Source organism: Carassius carassius, chromosome 10 (genome assembly GCF_963082965.1).
Source record: "Carassius carassius chromosome 10, fCarCar2.1, whole genome shotgun sequence".
Classification (NCBI taxonomy): domain Eukaryota; kingdom Metazoa; phylum Chordata; class Actinopteri; order Cypriniformes; family Cyprinidae; genus Carassius; species Carassius carassius.
In genome coordinates this window covers 15,845,253-15,866,936 of record NC_081764.1, presented here as the reverse complement: position 1 = coordinate 15,866,936, position 21,684 = coordinate 15,845,253, and the positions used below count along the sequence as shown (strand labels likewise).

The window sequence follows — 21,684 nt, the reverse complement described above, 5'->3', positions numbered from 1 at the left end:
TTGTTTAGGGACACAGAGACTAAGAAGCAGTCATTTCTCAATAGAACATTATTCAGGCTTTTTATAAATATCCTAATATCTATAAATACCCTAATATAACTGAGTGACACCCAAATAAACTTTACCAGTGAAACTAACATATTGTTTGGGCCTTTACTTGTTTTACAAGACTACAGTTACAAGTTCCACATTGTTGTAGGACAGTATTCATTTGATAACACTGGCATTAGTATTGACAAGACTTTGCACAGAGGAATGATGCTGTGCTTCACATGCCACGTTCGATCTCACCTGATTTGAAAATGAACTAACCTTTACGCTATTATGGACAAAGCAACAGAGTGCAGTTTGCTTCAGGTCAGCGGTCTATTGATTGTTGACTGATTACAAAACTAACCACTACATGCTTTGCAAAGGCATATTTGAATCATGTGTCATTTAGTGACTGGTGAAGGAAGGGTGGAAACCAGTTGAGCGCTTCAAAAGCTTAATGTAATGCAATTATTACTGAGTTCACAATCTGTCTTGCATCAATACAGCACACAGACATAAACTATGCAGATAATAGTGCTACATGTACACACATAAACACAACTATAAAGATTAAAACACATAACAAACTACAGACCACACAGGCAATGACAAGATGAGCTATAAAGCTGTGACATTAGGATTTCCTAGACAAATATCAACCAAGAAAAAGAAAAGTTCCAATAAATTTGTTTTGCTATCATATCATATCAATAGTTTGATGCATGTAAAATTGACAATTAGACAATACCATGTTAATTTGTCTGATAAATTACAAATGAAAAATACTAAATATTTTAAGAGTATTGTGATTGTGATTTATTGAGTGTTGATGATGGCAATGTTAATCTAAATGTAAACACACACACACACACACACACACACACACACACACACACACACACACACACACACACACACACACACATTTATCATTGCCAAGAAAGTATTTCTAATTTCCTTTTTATTTTAAATTACTTTAATAAATAACTAAAACTAAACCTAAAATAAAATTAAACGATAAACATTTCAAAATAGGAAAAAAAAACACAACACAATTATTTAACCTTTAACTTAAAAAAATATATTAAATCAGAAAATATGAGAAATATAAACTAATATAAAACATTATCTCAATGACAATGATATTAAAATAACTGTGATGATAACTTTGGTGACAAATTTCATAAATCATCTGATAACTGATATAGCACTCATATTGTGAATTTCTAAATAAAATATATGTAAAGCAATATTAAATATATCTAACTGAACTTCTTATGAGGTATATTACAATTTAAAAGCATGTGTTAAAGAGTTTTGATATTTTTAAAGCTTGAATATGTGATATATTTTGTGATCGTGGCAACAAATCCTGCACCATAACTTAACATAAAGCTAAGATTTAAATCCATGTGTGTCCTATGTGTTGATCTGAAATGCTCATTTCTATTGTCCCCATTCTATTTCCTGTGTCAAGCCTTGCCTGATCAATTTTCTACCCCACAGAGTAACCCTGAATGAAATAAAAAAGCCTGTGTTAGCTGTTGTGCTGTTAGAAATTTGTGATGGCAGAGACCCACTGTGATTTAAATTTTCGTTAGGCTGTTAGTTGGAGGTTAGACAAGTTTTTCCATTAGTTATCATCACCATGCAGCGAGAACGGATGTGCTGTTTCACTCTAGGCATAGTAGGCATAGCTGCAGTAGTAGCCCACCTTGTTTGTCATCGTGAGGAGGGGCTTGCCTTCAGAGGACGCCTTATTGGGTATCTCCTTCAGGACCATGGCAACGGTCTTATCTGCAGCCCTAGAGTCTTTCCCCTACAACAGTGAAATCAACAATGTCTTGTGTCAGCACAGAATATTTAGATATTCCAAGTATTATTCCTACTACGGTGCTTGAAGTCTCAATGATTTGTATGCTATAAGATTGATATGATCACACTGAAAGCAAAATGAAACACTGCCTGAAGCAACACATGAAAACAGCTGCATGGAACATCAATGCATTCTTTCTCATATCATCCTCAGTTTTACTCTGCGTGATGAAGTGTGATATCACAATGAGGCCACCTCAGTCATGTGAGTGATAGGGCGGTTGTCGTCAACTGCTTTTATCTGTGCTACAGAGACAGAGATGTATGGCCAGTATGAACAGGGAACACGGCATATTATTACTCCAAGGCAAAGTTATATAATGGGTTCAATTAAATAAGCAAGCTCGAGTGAATGCAATGTCCAGAGAAATTACATTAACTTACAACTTACATTAACCTCTAAAATATATTAATAACAAAGCCAAAAGTATGGACAAAAGTATCTATCCATATATTGTTCTTTCTATCCATAAGGCCTATAAAGTTTCCCTCAAGGCTTTTTATACTTTTTTTTCAGAACAAGGCTTTGTCAAGCCAACATTCAAAGTTTGTCTAGATCAATTTTGCTTTTTTACTTAAAAATGACAAATACTAACTCCACTCTAAAAAAAAAAAAAAGGTAACACTTTAGAATAAGTAACACTTGTTAACTATTAACTACAACATTTCTCTCAATAAATTCTTAATTTGCTGCTTATTAATAGTTAGTAAGGTAGTTGTTAGGTTTAGGTATTAGGTTGGATTAGGGATGTAGAATAAGGTCAAGTAGAATAAGGCATTGATATTTTCTTAATTAGCACTAATACATGGCTAATAATCTAGTAATATGCATGCTAATAAGCAAATAATACCAATTCTAAAGTGTTACCAAACAGAATCAATAGCGAAACATCCATTACTAAAGTCTGTCAAATTACAAAAAGGTAACAAATTTAGCTTTTTACTTAAAAATGACAAATACTAATTCAATTCTAAATAGAAATACATTTTGTCATTTTTTTTGTCTGCAATGTGAAGCATTTACAGATCAAATCTTGAACCTCCTGATCTGCTTGCACACAAATCGGGGCCTCCCTGATCAAATCAAACATGTTTGATTTTTAGGATTTTAAATCAGAATGTAGAAATCAGAATCACAGTAGCCAATGCGTACCCCTCAAAACAAGCAGCTGTACGGGCCAGCTGGATAGTGGAGATGGAGGATACTGCTTGTGGAAGTTTTGCAATAGCACGACTGTCTGTATAATGTGTCGAAAGCATACTACAACCATAAGGAGTGTAGAAAGCTGCTAAGCATGCTAGGTAACATATATAAACAGTTGTTGAAACGTCAATGATGATCTGCTGCATGAAATCCGTGAGGCACTCCCTTCGACATTATCTTGAGAATATCTTGTAGTGTGTGATGTGTCATGATTTACAAATCTTGTAGTGTGTGCATGTTTAAAATTTTACGGGGGAAAAATCAGCAAAGATTCTAAATATGTGTGTGCTACATCCAGATTTGGTTACGATCGGTTACGGCTTAAGGCCTTGCAGGCTTTTTTAACTTTTCCCCCCAAAACATTCAAAGAAGGATTTGTCAAGCCAACATTTAAAGTTGGTTTCAACAAATTAATTAAAGATGTAATAAAACATTTCAAATGACTAATTCTAATGAATAATTAATTGTTATTCTACTGCTTTGCATCCAAATTCGAATACAGATATGGACCACCCTCAATAAAACATCATCAATGGCAAAGAATCCATTGCTAAAGTCTCACACATGCTGTGCAGTAAGTATCTGATCTAGCCACTAGCAGTTTGAACAGTCATCCTTAAATAAAACACCATGCACCTCTACATTTCAAATTCTAGTCTGGTATAGTGACTTTGGCATTAGTTTTATAAATATGAAATTCTGCATCCTTGCAAAATCTTGTTTATTAAAAAACCTCACACAGTTTACACCTTAAAACTTTCCAGCCATCTTTTTTCGATAAAATGTATTCCCTGATGGTCTAATCTAGCATGGCTCTGCCATTAGAGATAAGAAAAGTAATCTCTCTCTCTGAATCACAATGTCGTCATTCTTAAAATGAGAAGTGCTCAATTCATTCACTCTACCCTGTGATTGTGTCTTAGTGGTCTAGTGCCATTGTGAGTACGTGACCTGAGAGACATCTCTCCAGAGAACATAATGCTATTAATGGAGACCAAAAACACTTGTGTGTGCAGACAAACGTTTACATCTTACTAGACTGATATAAAGTGTAAGCGTTGCTAAAGTTAAATGTTTTGTTTGTGGCTTAAGACACCCCAAAGTCATTTTAATAGCTCATAAAATTTTAACATTGCATCAGACAGATACTAAAATACTAATGAGAAGTGAGTATAGATAAAATTTGTATTTAAAAATTGTATTCTAAAAAACTTCAACTGTTCTGTAATGTAATGCAGTATACATATTTGTGAAAGATCCGTCATGAGCCTGAGCAGATCACAACAAAAGAATTAGTCCATAGCCACAAAACAGGGAGCAAAGTGGTCTTCAATTGTGATAGATTTATTAATTCTTGTTTATGCACGATAAAAGTGATCAAACCTCATTAGAGAGGAAAAAGGCCAAAAATGGTATTCCATGTGGATTACATCGCAGGAGATTCACAAAGGACATAATTGGGCATGATCCTCTCAAACTGACAGAGGACAACATTCCACACCACCTTTACCAGGATACAAAAAGCAACAACCTCACTAGACAAAACATACACTGAATTTATAGGAGGAGGCCAGCACCATGAAACAAAACAAGAGGAAACAAAACAATACACATTTTCACAATAACGGGAACAACAACAAATTCGGAATGAACAATACATTTAACTAAATTTAGAGCCATGGATAAATTTTAGTTAATGAAAAAGGACAGAAATCACACTGATCAAGACATCACATTTTCCTATGTCAATTCTATTTTATTTTATTTGATCAACTGCAAAGATAAATATATATATAAGAATTGTGTGGTTTAAATCCAGGCCATCACAATATTGTATTACCTTACTTAAGTCTGGGGTCTCACAGCCTCCAAATATAAAACATGCTCACTGTCATTGCCTCTGTGATATCATTGTAATAAAAAATCTTGCCTGTATTATTATCTGGAAAAACAATCTGCATGTACTGGATACATGTTTAGGTTTGGTAAGATATTTTTCAAAATATCTTACCAAACCTAAACATGTATCCAGTACATAATAAATGATATTAAAGATAAAAATAAAGAAAATAACATGCATTTTTTTAAGATTGAAAATTTAAAATAACGTCTATTTTATATATTTTAAATTCTAATTTATTTCTGTGATGTCAGAGCTAAATGTTTAGTAGCCATTACTTTAATCTTCAGTGTCACATGATCCTTCAGAAATAATTCTGATATGCTGATTTGGTGCTCAGAACCTTTCTTACTATTATCAATGCTGAAAACAATTGTGAAACTTAATATTTAATTTTTTCCTCCAGGATATTTTTGATGAATAGTATAAGTTCAAAATGAAAGCATTTATTTGAAATAGAAAACTACTGTAACATTATACATCTACTGTCACTTAAGGTAATTTAAATAATCCTTGCTACAAAAATTACTTTAAATTTCACGATTGACCTGCATTTTCATTACAGTCAATCCAGCTGACAGTTTACACAAACTAAAGGTGAGTTGACAGGGGCACAAATCAGTTGGTGAAATAAACTGATAGTGAGTAAAATGCTTAATTACCTCATCTTATGGTGTAATTAATTTCACAAGTTCCTGGTATCAGCTGGTGTCTGTGCCGAACTAATATATTCTTTGAGTAAAAATACATTGTATACTGCTACAATGTAATACTTTCTCAAATGGGATTTCTCAAGTAATTAATTACACTCAGTTGATTTAACAGTAGTAATCTCACCTTTTTAACATCTCCTGTACGATGTGCCACATTTCCAAATTGAGTCACAACATTTTCACTCGTTTGTAAACCATCACATGTCCAAATTATCTTGGAGGACCAATGCATGGGTTTAATTAATATATTTCACTTAATTAGTTTAAAAATAATTATTTAGAAAGACAGCAGTAATCTGTTTGTGATGTGTGAAAATAATTTCAAGTGGTTTAACATTCATGAGTTGCAATCAAATGAGAGGAAGAGGATTTTATGGAACTGCAATTCAAAGAAGTGCAATACAGTTATAGAACAGGAGGAATTTCATCAGTCCAACACAAGTTTTGCAACAAACAAAAAAATAAAATAATGTTTAATAAGTTTTCCATGTTGTAAGCTGCTTGATGTTGTTTGTCTCCATTTTGAAGATTTAGCTGAATTTTTTAGCATTCAGAGAAAATAGGTGTTCTTCCATGATGATTAATAAAATAAATATAATTCTTCATCAATTCAATCAAAGGTCCGGCATCACTCTCCAATATGTCCCCCCGTCGACCCTGAGTTCGGATGGGAGCCGCCGTCTCACCATTGTGGACGGAGAGGGGAAAGGAGGCACAAGTCTGCCTAGCCAGCGCCGCTGCACAAGATGGCCGCCAGTCCAGTGCCGCTGCACAAGATGGCCGCCAGCCCAGCGCCGCTGCGCAGAATGGCCGCCGACCCAGCAACATTACACAGGATGGCCGCCAACCCAGCACCACGAGGCAAGATGGAAGCCAGCCCAACACCACAGCAAAAGATGGCCGCCAGCTCAGCGCCACGAGGCAAGATGGACGCCAGCCCAGCGGCACAGCACAAGATGGCCGCCAGCCCAGAGCCACTGCGCAGAATGGCCGTCGCCCAGCACCACTGCCCATGATGGCCGCAGGTCCAGCGACACTGCACAAGATGGCCGTCAGCCCAGCGCCACGAGGCAAGATGGACGCCAGCACAGCGCCACAGCACAAAGTGGTCACCAGCCCAGCGCCATGGTGCAAGTTGGCCGCCAGCTTAGCGCCAATGCCCAAGATGGCCGCTGAGACGTTTTTGTATTATTTCTCCATGCTGTCAAAGATCCTAGAGATTCCCAGGAGTGTTCACATTACGTCTCCTGAGCCATCACCACAGTAAAAGATGGCCACCAACCCAGCGCCACTGCACAAGATGGCCGCCAGCCCGGAGCCACTGCAGAGGATGGCAGCTACAGTGGGCTTTCCTGAGTTGAGTCAGGTTCCCGTTGATTCTCCAGAGTTGAGTCAGGTGCCGGTTGACCTTCCAGAGTCAAGTCATATTCCCGTTGACCCTCCAGAGTTGAGTCAGGTTCCGGTTGGCCCTCCAGAGTCGAGTCATATTCCCGTTGACCCTCCAGAGTTGAGTCAGGTTCCACTGGACCATCCAGAATCGAGTCAGGTTCCTGTTGACCATCCAGAGTCGAGTCACGTTCCAGTTGATTCTCCAGAATCAAGTCAGATTCCTGTTGACCTTCCAGAGTAGAGTCAGGTGCCCGTTGACTTTCCAGAGTTGAGTCAGGTGCCCGTTGACTTTCCAGAGTTGAGTCAGGTGCCCGTTGACTTTCCAGAGTTGAGTCAGGTTCCGGTTGACCCTCCAGAGTCAAGTCAGGTGCTCGTGGACCCTCCAGAGTCGAGTCAGGTGCTCATGGACCTTCCAGAGTCAGGGTTAGTCACCGTTGACCTTCCAGAGTCAGGGTTAATCACCGTCGACCTTCTAGAGTCAGGGATAGTCACCGTTGACCTTCCAGAGTCAGGGCTAGTTCCTGTTGACCTTCCAGAGTCGAGTCAGGTGCCCGTTGAATTTCCAGAGTTGAGTCAGGTTCCAGTTGACCCTCCAGAGTTGAGTCAGGTTCCAGTGGACCATCCAGAGTCGAGTCAGGTTCCTGTTGACCATCCAGAGTCGAGTCACGTTCCAGTAGATCCTCCAGAATCAAGTCAGATTCCTGTTGACCTTCCAGAGTCGAGTCAGGTGCCCGTTGACTTTCCAGAGTCGAGTCACGTTCCAGTTGATCCTCCAGAATCAAGTCAGATTCCTGTTGACCTTCCAGAGTAGAGTCAGGTGCCCGTTGACTTTCCAGAGTTGAGTCAGGTTCCGGTTGACCCTCCAGAGTCAAGTCAGGTGCTCGTGGACCCTCCAGAGTCGAGTCAGGTGCTCACGGACCTTCCAGAGTCAGGGTTAGTCACCGTTGACCTTCCAGAGTCAGGGTTAATCACAGTCGACCTTCTAGAGTCAGGGTTAGTCACCGTTGACCTTCCAGAGTCAGGGCTAGTTCCTGTTGACCTTCCAGAGTCGAGTCAGGTGCCCGTTGAATTTCCAGAGTTGAGTCAGGTTCCGGTTGACCCTCCAGAGTTGAGTCAGGTTCCAGTGGACCATCCAGAATCAAGTCAGATTCCTGTTGACCTTCCAGAGTCGAGTCAGGTGCCCGTTGACTTTTCAGAGTTGAGTCAGGTTCCGGTTGACCCTCCAGAGTCGAGTCAGGTGCTCATGGACCCTCCAGAGTCAGGGTTAGTCACCGTCAACCTTCCAGAGTCAGGGTTAATCACCGTCGACCTTCCAGAGTCAGGGTTAGTCACCGTCGACCTTCCAGAGTCAGGGCTAGTTCCTGTTGACCTTCCAGAGTCAAGTCAGGTGCCCGTTGAGTTTCCAGAGTTGAGTCAGGTTCCGGTTGACCCTCCTAAGTCGAGTCGGATGCTCGTGGACCCTCCAGAGTCGAGTCAGGTGCTCGTGGACCCTCCAGAGTCAGGGTTAGTCACCGTCGACCTTCCAGAGTCAGGGCTAGTCACCATCGACTTTCCAGACACAGGGTCAGTCACTGTTGACCTTTCAGAGTCAGGGTTAGTTCCTGTTGACCTTCCAGAGTTGAGTCAGGGACTCGTGGACCCTCCAGAGTCGAGTCAGGTGCTCGTGGACCCTCCAGAGTCAGGGTTAGTCACCATGGACCTTCCAGAGTCAGGGTTAGTCACCTTTGACCTTCCAGAATCAGGGCTAGTCACCGTTGACCTTCCAGAGTCAGGACTAGTCACCATTGACCTTCCGGAGTCAGGGCTAGTTACCGTGGACCTTCCTGAATCAAGGCTAGTCACCGTTGAACTTCAAGGACAGAGTCAAGTTACTGGTGATCTTCAAGGACAGAGTCAAGTCACTGGTGATCTTCAAGGACAGAATCAAGTCACTGGTGATCTTCAAGGACAGAGTCAAGTCACTGGTGATCTTTAAGGACAGATTCAAGTCACTGGTGATCTTCAAGGACAGAATCAAGTCACCAGTGATCTTCATGAACAAAGGCAAGTCACCACTGATCTTCATGAACAAATACAAGTCACCAATGATCTTCATGAACAAATGCAAGTCACCAATAATCTTCATGAGCAGAGTCAAGTCAGCACCGATCTTCTGGAATCCAGTATAAACACCATGGGATTACCAGAGTCTCGTCACTTCTCTGTGGAACTATCAGAGCCTCTCCACGTCTCTGATGAACTACCAGAGCCTCCCCACGTCTCTGCCGAACTATCTGAGCCTCTCCACGTCTCTGATGAACTACCAGAACCATTCCACATCTCTGCTGAACTACCAGAGTCTCTCCTTGCCTCTGCGGAACTTCCAGAGACTCGTCATGTCTCAGTCGAACTCTCTGAGCACCCGACTGTTCCTGTTGTGGCCACGGAGGCTACCCTTAACATGTTCATGTTCTATGTTTTAGACTTGCCCAACCAGACTTGTCCTCCTGTTGGGACGGCCACACGGTTGTGGTGGTCTTCTGTTCCGCCCTGGGGGGCTTCCGCCCTGACAACACGGTTGTGGTGGTCTTCTGCTCCGCCCTGGGGGGCGTCCGTCCTGACCACATGGTTATGGTGGTCTTCTGCTATGCCCTGGTGGGCGTCACGTGATGTACTTCTTGGACTTGTGTTTTTGTGTTTTTTTTTGTTGTTGTTCTGTCTGTGTCTTTCTTTCTGTTTCCTCCTATGGACTTGGCCCTCCGTCCCTCCCCCTGATCCTCCGCCGGTCCACCTCCCTCCTGGGTTTCTAGTCTGTGTCTTTCGTTCTGTTTCCCTCTAAGGACCTTGCCCTCCATCCTTCCCCCTGATCCTCCGGCGGTCCACCATCCTCCTGGACTCCTTGTTTTGTGTTGCACTTCTCTTGTCTCTGTTTTCCCATTTTACCTGGTCGTCTCGTCTCTGTTTTATCATTTTACCTGGTCGTCTTGTCTCTGTTTCCCCATTCTACCTGGTCCTCTTGTCTCTGTTTTCCCCATTTTACCTGGCCTTCCGTCCCTCCCCCTAGTCCTCCGCCGCTCCACCTCCCTCCTGGTCTCTGGAATACAACTGAACTAGCTATTAGGGCCACTGTTATGCTGGACCTTCTAAATTCTGTAACTTTAAAATTGGGTTAAGAAAAGAATCACCCTCCTTTAAAATAATCACATTTTAGACTTGTGGTGTTTGAGAAGGGGTCATCCGCTTTCCACTGTTGTACTGCTCCGGAGGCTGCTGAGACCCTCCGTGAATCCGAGGCCTAGCGTTCGGATGTGGAGCTCAAGGCTATAGAGTTTGAGCAAACTGGCCTCACTTCAATTCACATTCTCCCATCTAGCGGCCAGGAGGTGCAGCCTTCAGCGGCCTATACTGAGCTAGTGGACGTGTTAACACATGTTACCGAAAAGCTTAATACTGATTGGCAGGCTGAATGAACCATGTAAGTCCCAGTCCTCTAAGCTTGACAAGTGCTTTTTGAGCAGCCCTAATTCTTGTCCTGCATGAAGAAAGCTGCCGTTTTTCAGTGATCTGCATCACAAAATCTCCAGATTCTGGAAACAGTCTTTCTCTGCATGCTTACTAGCATGGCGGTCCCTGACTTCACCAACTCCACCAAAGCTGGTTTAGTAGAGCAGGGTTATGCCCCTATTCTGGTGATTGAGGACATGCTGGCCACAGCCTTGTCACTGTCTACAGCCCCCTCATGGAAGTCCTGTGCTCCCCTCCCAACTAAGCTTTTTAGGACTACTTTGGCTCTCATCGGAAAGTCCTACATGTCCTGGAGTGCTTTTTTGAGTTGCCATTTGAGCCTTTGGAGTCAGCTCCTGAATAAATTCTGACCCTTAAGGTGAAGTTCCTGTTGACGTTGGATTCTATCAAACACATATGAGATTTGCTCTCTCTGTTAGCGAGTCATGCATTGCTCCAGGCCTTGTTAAGGTATTCCTATGGACCAGACCCGACTATGTCCCCAAGGTCTTGTCCACGTCATTTCGTTCCCAGGTGGTTATACTTCACTCCTTCTGCCTTCCTCCTCTTGCTTCTGTTGAGGACAAGAGGCTTCACCCATGTGGACCACTCTAATGGTGCAAATCCTTCCAATAAGGGTTTGGTTCTCAGATTCTTCCGCTTGAACCAGCCATTTGAGGTTACCCTGGTGTATTTTGCATTGGGCCAGATATGGCAGCATTTAGCTTGGCGGGTGTGGTATATTGTTTCTTGTACATCATAGCTATTCAGCGTTAAGTGAATATATGAAATAGAATGTCTCGGGTTACTCGTGTAACCCATGTTTGCTGAATAGGAAACGAGATGCTGCGTTTGCTGACAAGCTTCTCTCGCTGCCGACAAGATTTCTCCAGCAGGAAATCTGAGGAGCAGATGGCGCGGTCGCTAGAATTAGAGTAGGTGATGTAGTGATGTCGAGGTGGCGCCTGCGTTTCACAGAATTCACAGAATTCATCAAGTAAAATATAAATTAAAATGGAATTTTTGCATTTAGCTGACACTTTTATCCAAAGCGACTTGCAGTGCATTCAGGCTATCAATTTTTACCTATCATGTGTTCCCAGGGAACCGAACCCCAACCTTGCGGTTGATAACGCAATGCTCTACCAATTGAGCTACAGGAACACTTTGCATCACTTTGATCAAGTTGCATCAAATGCTAATACACTGTAAAAAAAAAAAAAAAAAAAAAAAAAAAATCAAAGTTGTAAGTAAAACAAAGATTATAGAAATATGTTTTATAAGAAAATACTATTTCAGTCTTTCTGCTTAGCATTTTCATGTTTAATTCAATGTCTTGCTGTTTTTGTGAAATTTACCAGCAGTGAAAATAGTTTTAAGGTATTTTTTCTGTTTATTTAAAATTTAAGATATATGAAAACTCAAAACAATATTTCTCAAAAACATGTTTTTTTTATTTACTTGTTTGTGATATTGTGATAAAAGAAAACAAATATGATTTTCTTATTTAAACATTGAGTTATATCTACTGTATATGGTTGGGACACCAAAAGGTATTGCATAGTATGAAAAATTTCAAGATCCCTATTAGATAAGAAACAGAGAGGCACCACAACATGCATGACCACACCATAACTGTCGAAAACCATTCTTAAGGCGTTTCTCCTCAGAGCAGCTCAAAGTTCCTGGATCTGAGTCACAGCCAGACATCACACATACCTGCCACCGTTAAATGTTCATGACAGATGTATCAGCAGAGGTTCCAATCTCCTTACAGAGTTAAAACTGCCTTGATACTATCAGAGGTGCTTCTCGTGTATTTATATTACCCACTACATTCCTAATACTGACTTCAACAAGCCAATCCACAGTGTTCTACTGTCACAGCTGGCTCTAACAAAGGGTATTATAGTGAAGTGCTGTGAGAGATTGCATGCCATGTTTTATAAATATAAACAGTTCTTCAGTGTGATCATTTATGCCAATTTGCAGCTGCAACAGTAAGTCATGCTGCACATAGAATTATTCCCTCAATATGCAGCGGACCGCTCATTTAATGATTTTAATTTTCTCCCTGTGCTGGGAGTACTTTCGGCTGCCGATCTAGAGCATTTCAGGGACTAAACAGAGATGGAATACATTCTTCTGCTAATCTGGGATAATTTCTGATCAATTCATGCAGAGATATAGATTAGTACACCTGGAAAGTTTCAGAGATGGTGGTTGAAAAGTATCATTGATTACATTAGACACTGATCAATCTAAGTAAAAGCTTATTTCATTATCTTTGATTCGATTCTGCATTCTTTAAGTGCATTCACAAGATTATTTAAATGCTTCCCCTAAATTCTTTAAGTGCTTAATCAGGGGCCAAAATATGGCAACCTTTTTGGTTAGAGAACCATAGGTAAAAAAAAAAAAAAAAAACAACACCAACAAAATTTTTGTCCATTGTTAGATGCTAGTTTAATTATGATATGGCGTGACATGGCATATGTAAAAATGTATGTAAGCCAAGATTTAAAAAAAAAAGAGCTTTAAGAGTATTATGCATAGGCTAACATTAGGGTCATAACTTCATATCAGAAGTGACAGAAATGTCAAATACAATCATTTTATGTATGTACAGTATATATTGTCATAATTATAATAATTTTTTTAAGGGGTCTATGGGGGGGGGGGGGGGGGGGGGTTAGGACAATTCCAAGGGCCCCTGACTGACAGGGGGCCCAACAAATAGGTAAAAACTAATTTAAAATTTTTATTATATTATACACTATATAAAACATCATTGAGTATATTTCAAATAATAATAAAATGAATGATGTCTTTGATTTTACTTATTTTGGCAATAAAAGTTAAATATCACCATTGACCAAAAAATAAAACATCCATATTGACCGACCACCCCCCTGTATCTGCATGAAATGGTTTGGTCCTGCCTTAGCGCACTCATCAGTGACTGTGTTTAGTTTGTTCAAGCGGCAACATTCTGATCTGAAAAATGAAGCCTACCCGGAAGTGCGAAAAACTGCAATACATCGAAAATCTGCCAGGGGAAGGTCCCAAAAGGGAGCAAATGTCCATAGCCCCGTTTTCACAGCATAAATTCATGTTTTTACAAGTTGGTCCCATGGACTTTTATTGTATTTTTCGATAGCTTCCGAGTGCCTGACAACTGTGAGGGGGGTGATTTTTTTTCTAACTCGTTAGTTTAGATCGTATTTAGATATAAAATATATGACAATAAGGGTGTGGTTAACTTTGAGTGACAGCTTGATTGACAGCTGACAAGGCAGCGCCACGGAGAATGACAACAAGAAGCGCCATTTTTTAATACAGTTGACATATAATACTACTGTTTCTGTATCATGAAATGTAGTTTTAAGAGGTTTTCAGGCGAGAATGTAGTTGTTTAAAGCTCAAATCTGTGGTTTATTTAAAGATTTATGAAAATTTTATCCAGTTGATCCAGCGATGACCGAGCGCTCGGCGTTCATGTACCCCGCCTGAAGCAGTCTTTCCTCGGCTAGACCTTCTAAAGTTTGCCGCCAATGCAGCGGACTCTGGCGTCTCTGTAGTGGTTAAACATGAGATATAATTCATCTTGTGTATATCTAATGGGCGATTTCTGGTCTCGTAAATCTATAATTTTTTCCCTGGGCAATCGTTTTGGCTGAGGGGAAGTTTCATAACTTTATAAGCTATTTAACTTATTAGAGTTAAAAGTTAGACTAGAGCGCTGACTTTGTATGTTTAACTGAATTGTTTGCTTTATTTGTATAGCTTCTTATACCTTTTACTTATACTTTTATAATGGCTAATATTGATAAAACTGAAATTTAACAAAAAGAGACTGGGTTGAGTTTTGTCATTTTAAATTTTAATACAACGAAGATGATCTGTAATGTTGTTTACTGCAAAATCTGTTGTTTAGTACAAATGCACATATTGCCTTGACCATAAGATGTTTAATATTTTTATATTATATTTAAAATGAAAAGAGGCAGGTTTGTGTTTTATATTTTGTTTTTTCATAAATAGGCAAAGGTTATGAGCTGAGTGAAGCGCGCTGCGTCAGAAGGTGGGCGGGGTTAGGATTTCCCAAGATTTTCCAAGATGGCGCAGCCCATACCCCCCATAAACGGCTTCAAACCCGTTTTTCAGAAAGTCTATGGGTGACGTCACAGACGCTTTGTCCATATTTTTTACAGTCTATGAGTTTGTTGCAGTCAATGCACGGCACGCTAGCAGTGTTAATTTCGTTAACGAAGACAACGAGGAAAAATATTCTTTAAGAAACGTTTTTTATGTGACTAAGACAAGAGTTGATGAGCTAAAAATAATATCTGATGATGAAATTATGACGAAATTAATGCCGCGTTTTCGTTAACTAGACGAGACTGGACTATAATGTTATTTGAGAACTATTGGACATTCAAAATACATCCTATAGGCTATTGTCCTTCAAAATGTGCGTCCCCGTCATTGGATTGCGATCGAATAAGGGCCGTTTGCATATCTAGTCAGTATAACAGCTGCAAAATGCGAACTAGCGATCTGAAACAATGGCCTCAGCACCAGGGATGGGGCAGGGATGAGGTGACCAGACGACCCGTTTTTCCCGGGAGTCACAATTCGTTGTTATTAACTTAAAGTTAGTGAAGGCGAAATCACGCTGATAAAAGTGCTCTCTCTCATGCGCGCGCTCCATTTCCTCAGTTCTGACATACAGCGCGCGATCAGTTCTCAGCGCTCTAATACACACACAACAGTACAAATGTTTATTTTGTAGAGTATCTCTCGTAAATACAGTAGGTTATGGATTAAGTGAACGTGAACAGGTGGGTGAAAACTAGCCATGTGTCAGTATTTCATGCATGCTTTCCGTCTTAAAGGGACAGCATTCCAAATTAAATACCTATTTGTCATTAATTTTAACCAACAAAAGACGTTAAATAAAAAAAAAAAGTGAAAAAAAAGTTTAACGTATAAATAAATGTAAACCTACAGTATCTGAAAAATGAGTTTAATTTGTATATTGTATTTATCTTATTGTGCTTCTTTAAAAAAAAAACTATATATACACACTAGGGATGGGACGGTATGAAAATTTAATATCACGATTATAGTGACTAAAATGATCACGATTATCAATATTATCACGGTTTTGTTGAAACGAGATGAAAGTGTTCAAAAATAGTTGATGCTCACACTGAAAACATTTCAGCAAGTTTTATATTTAATAATCAACAAACAACTAATAAAACAAGCAACTCTATGCACTTAATTTAAAGAAAGATTAAATTCTGTGGCATTTCCTTCCTTACAATGAAAAGTGTAGAAGCATAGAAAAGCATAGAAAAGTCACTGACTTTCGCCATTCCTTCTCGAAAAAAAACAAAAAAAACATTGTGCGCTGCGCTTGCGTCAGACTGTTGCTGGCTGGACATGATTTAATAGTGAGTTATTAAAACTGCGATAATCAAACACGGTTTTAATGATAATTCATTTTTAAACGATATTACTAACCTTCAGCACATTTTATCACGGTTATCAATAAAACCGGTTATCGTCCCATCCCTAATACACACACACACACACACACACATATATATATATATATACATAAAATATTTGTTAAAATATTTTTTATAAGTTGCTACTTTTTCACTTCTGTTAAATGGATAGTTCACCCAAAAATGAAAATTGTCATAATTTATTCAAGATTTTCCAAATGTATTCCTTGATTCAGATTTCTCATAAGCTTACTTGATTTGGTCTAAAGAGAGAAGAATTAATGATTATTTTAATTTGAAAACTATAAATTAGCTACCACTGTGTTAATGTCTTAGCATCATTCCAGGGAGGCATACGTGCCTTATATTTTGGAAACATTTTTTTAAGGTAACAAATGTTAAATAGTGTTGCAGACTTGCATTTACAAATCACCAGCAGTAAATATTGTGCTAGTACTAGTACTTAACTACAAGCAGCAAGACAGCCTTTGATTAGAGTTATGTAACGCTTTTGATGAGACAGTTAGGTCCTAGAGATGTGGTGACAACAGCTGCACAGAGGGGGCCCAATTAGATTTTTTTGTCATGGGGCCCAAAATTCCTGGCAGTGCCCCTGATGCAGAGAGCCACTGAAAAACTACTTCCCTTTAGTATTACTGGCCACGAGTCCTAAGGACAGATCACACATCAGCTGCATCAGAGATGAACGGAGTGCGAGCGCAATCCTGTGACAGTCTCAGGCGGTAATAGTGGAGCGTGTGAAGGAGAGATAAGAGGCATGATTCACAAACGCTGTTCAGGGCCTCCATTAATTTGTGCTTGTAGTAATTTAATGTGTATATATTTTGAAAGCATTGAATCGCTATAGAAATCTCGATTCATTCAATTATTACTTTAAATCGATTACCGATTAATGTTTTTCATTCACAATATTTATTGTTTTTTGTTTAAATGCAAATTATACACAGGATGTATAGTACAGGTATTTTGGCCTCACCGATGGGGTGTTGAGTGTACAACTGTACACTGTAAAACAAAAAATGGTTGTGACAGCCATATTATATATGTGTATATAGAAATGCATTTCAGATTTGAACAGATCTATTCAATTTAATGCAAACATGCTGAACAAATTTTGTTGTCAAACATTCAAGATCTGACCATCAGACATTCCAGTTCACATTGAGTTTCCTTGCTGGAGGAAGAGACAGAGTTCCCTGCAATCAGCAGTCATACAGATGTCCTTGCACTGATGCTGGTTGTGGTCGGTAAAGTGTTGTTTCAACTGGTTTTGCGCCTAAAGCCATCTTCATACATCTGACTCACCAAACCATTGTTATGTGGAATCATTGTCAATTCCAGGAGTCTCTTTGGACTATATTTTATTGTACGAGACAAGTAATCTAGATAATGAGCTACACGCTACTGCAGTGCAGACACCATTGCCACTCACAAAACCAAGGACGAACAATTTAAAGGTCAGGTTTTTGTATAAAAGCTTTCTTCCTCATTTTCTTTTGTTCTTCTGTGACATGTTAAATGGTAATGATATAAACTCGAAGAGCCCCTGCAGTGCACTTTCAGGTTTACTAAAGCACCTTCAATATCTGAAGGTAGAGTTTAGATGAATACAGCAAGCCAATTAAAATCTTGTTAACTGGGAGCAGAATTAAAATTTTCTGCCTTACCTTTCTAAATGATTTAAGTAATAAGCAACTAAGACTTGACATGGCCCAAACTAAAAATGTATAGAATTTTGATTTAATAATTCCTTTAAAAAAAAAAGACTTTTTTTTAATAATAATTATTTAAATTATTATAATTTATATATTACAATTTTATATTGTACATTCTGCAAAAAAATCATAACAGTATTTCAATTTTAAGTTTTACAAATAATATTCCCTTAGTAAAATATTACATCATGCATTACATGCTATCAAATTATCAACTTCGGTCCTGGACCACTAATTAAAAATCAGGCTACTGCCTATAGCTTTCTAGTGACCTTGAAGACATTGATTAGCTCGTTTAGGAAAGTTCGATGAGGGTTAGAGCTAAACTCTGCAGGACAGTGGCCCTCCAGGACCGAAGTTACCCAGCCCTGATCTTAATAAATTAGTTGACATCCAACGTTATCCTTTCCTACACGGGTCAGTTTTCGACGGAATCGTACAACTTTTAGCGACATCAGTGTTGCCCTTGAGACTCCTTATGAAGTAATTTAGTAGTTTAATCTCTGTGATTTGATTTGTGTATGGGGATATAAGACTACCCTTTTTAATTACCCTTGTTGATAGTTGTAGGGTGGCTTCATGTGCCATCTTATCAAAAAATGAAATGAGAGCATTGAAAATATTACATGGACAAAAAAAATTAACCAACCCAGAATGATAAACAACATGCGGAAGGGAACCAATCTATTTATGAGAAATAATTGGTTCATGCCTCAGCATGCAAAAATGGCAGCAAGGCAAAAAAGATGGTATTGATGGTAAATGAGAATATACATCACAGAAAACCTGTAATTGACCCCTTAAATAAATACTATATATAGCTATGAAAGCCACACACTTCTTGTCTAAATGTATAAGTCCCTAACAAGTCAAAAGGACCACATCTTTCTGCAGTGTGACCTGATCATCATCTTATGATTTGTTGTTGAGTGTTTAATGAGAATATAATGACTGGGCGGAAAGCTGGTAATGAGCCGACACTATATATGCATGACCTGTTTCTGGTGATCACCCTTCAGAATGTATTTTGGGACTTTGTGAATGCCCTGCACAGTCTGTTGTTTCCAAATCCTTTGTTCTCCAGCACCAAAGCTTTTTATCGCCATAATTTAGCCAGCCCAAGTCTTAAGATCTCCAATTAATGGGTGTCCTAACTTTCTCCTCTGGCTTTTGGGAGGCTGCTCCTTTGTGGTGCGTCACTAATATTGTCTTAGGACAAATCTGCTTTGGTCTCTAAGGATAAGAGCACTTCTGGATAGGACAGCTTCCCGCATATGTGCGACCCGAGGTCAGAACATTTCATGTAAACTATGTCCCACGAGACAAATTTTTTCTGGTTCGTAAAGGTGTGAAGCTATAGAATTAGGGAGTGGCCGGGATGATCATGCTGTTGATGCTTGGAAGCTTTTATGCTTGGATGCTTGGATCAGTGTCTTGTTACTCTTGATGGTGTAAATTACATACATTTCTTGAACAGACCTGACAGTTCTCACTTTACATCAAGGATATGAATGAAAGATTGTTTTCATTTGAATTTATACTTTCAGTGTTTAGGGCAGATTAGTTGCTAACAATTTTTTTTCTTTGCAATCAGAATATGATATCAGCACAAGGAGTAATTTATATTACACTTTTGTCCATGCTTAATGGCAAAATGATAAAATCGGTATGTAGGTCAAAAATTATACAATAAGATTCATATTCTTTAAACACTACTTGTTTCGTCACTAACATTTACCGGTAATTGGATATTTGTGTGTTTGTTTGTGTTTATAGGTCAGTTTTGCTTATGGGGATCAAGTGTCCCCACCAGGACAGTAAAACCTGAAATCACCTTTGGTTATTTCAACCAATGGTCCCCATGAGGAAAACAGCTTAATTAAACATAATAAACATCTTAATGAAGTCTAAAATGCAAAAAAAAAAAAAAAAAATGTGTAAAGGTTAGGTTTAAGGGCATGTGTTAAATTTAAGCTAGGAGACAAAAAAAAACATATTTAGTTAATGGTTAGTCCACAACATGACAGGAATAAATGTGTGAATGCACATAACCTTAGATTTGCCAGGAGGACTGAAACTACCCTAAATCACTAAGAATATCATCTGCTAAATTAAAACTTTGTATTTATATTCTTATTAAATATAATCTGACCATTTAGAAAGCCATAGATTAACACATTTTACGTTAACGCTTTCAGTGTCTGTAAACAGTTATGACTATAAACATCTTTGTATAACATAAAAATTGCAATCGAAAAGTGAAATCCTTAACTGAAGAATCTGAATCCTAAAACTGAATTTAAAGACAATGCAATGAAAGCATTGAATTATAAGCCACATATGTTTTTAAATATGCCTTCTGTACATTTGAACAAAGATTTAATCAACATTTAAAAATTCAGTATACAAAGATGATCTAATATGCCAAATATCAAACAATCTGTCATTAAGTATTTATGAGAAACCTGTGCACGAAAGCTTGGCACTTTCATTCATCACATTATTGTTGAATGAACCCTCAGAGTCAAATGTTAGTTTTTGTGTCTCACCTCTAAATATTAAAAGAAAGAGTGTTTGTGTTTGTGTGTGTGTGTGTGTGTGTGTGTGTGTGTGTGTACTGTTTGGAGGAACAGGCAGCCAAAAGCTTCCAAGCTACTGTTATTCTAGTCTCTGGATTTGACGACTGATATTGGCTGGCACTGAGCAAGAACAGCTTACACAGATGTTTTCTTGCTGCTGACAACACTTAAATAACTGGGAAGGGATTCTGTTATTAGAAATGGGATTTTGCAGTGTAATCATTTCTAGCGGTTAGGGAAACCTCTATCAATTACATTCAGCATACAATACGTTTTTACATTTTATGAGGAAAATGTGAGTGGTGCTTTACCATGCAAAATCACCACAATCATAACCTACAGCTCAGGGCGAATGGTCGCTAGGGCATTGTGGATGGTTGCTTCCTAGTCCAATGTAAAACATATATATATATATATATATTTATTATATATATATATATACAAGGGCATAGATTTGGTTTGAACATTGGGGGGGTTGAACGTTGTATGCTGCCAGTTATTTAAAAAACAAAAACATTTATGTGTATTGTTATTGGATAATTTATTTCTTCCTATCTATCTATCTATCTATCTATCTATCTATCTATCTATCTATCTATCTATCTATCTATCTATCTATCTATCTATCTATCTATCTATCTATCTATCTATCTATCTATCTATCTATCTATCTATCTGGCAACATGCTTTAACTGATTACAAATTCAACATATACAAATATGAAAGAGACAACATTTAGATATTTATTTTAAGATTTTCAATTCCACCTTAATGCATTTTAATTTTTTTTAAAGGGAAACACATCTTTAAAACATTAAAGGCATTAATGTATAGCCTAACTTTACAAAGCTGCTGTTTTTCTATACTGTTTCCCATTTTATTTTATTGATTAATCAATGGCATCTTGTTACCTGATCACCTGCTCCTCCTCTCCCTCTGCTGACTTTTCTACCCTGCAGCTATATTTACCTCGAATCTGTTATAAAAACATGTTAAGAGATTATACACCTCATTACGTTATTAAATTTGTGTATAATCATCATTCATAAAATTCTAACATAGTAGAGATTATCAAAAGAAAGAAATTAAGTGTTGAAACCGTGTTTCAGTGTTTCACTGTTTTAATGAGTTAGCCACTTAAATCGTTAATTCATCCAATTCGTTCAAAAGTCAGATTGATTTAGTAAGAAAACAAACACAGATGGGAATACTTTTGTCGTTGATAATGACAGACACTATTGAAAAATATACTA

At 38.5% G+C, this 21,684-nt stretch overlaps 1 protein-coding gene across 4 annotated transcripts in view; it reads right to left on the bottom strand.

The window, feature by feature from the left end:
• LOC132151868 (PEX5-related protein-like) overlaps positions 1-21,684 on the bottom strand; it is a 107,440-nt gene that overhangs the window by 41,969 nt on the left and 43,787 nt on the right. For 3 of the 4 annotated variants that reach the window (XM_059560345.1, XM_059560347.1, XM_059560346.1), the window contains exon 2: positions 1,748-1,852. The exons of the other annotated variant lie outside the window; for it this stretch is intronic. In XM_059560345.1, the coding sequence (XP_059416328.1) occupies positions 1,748-1,852 (105 nt within the window). The remainder of the gene's footprint in view (positions 1-1,747; positions 1,853-21,684) is intronic. 4 annotated transcript variants of the gene reach the window in all.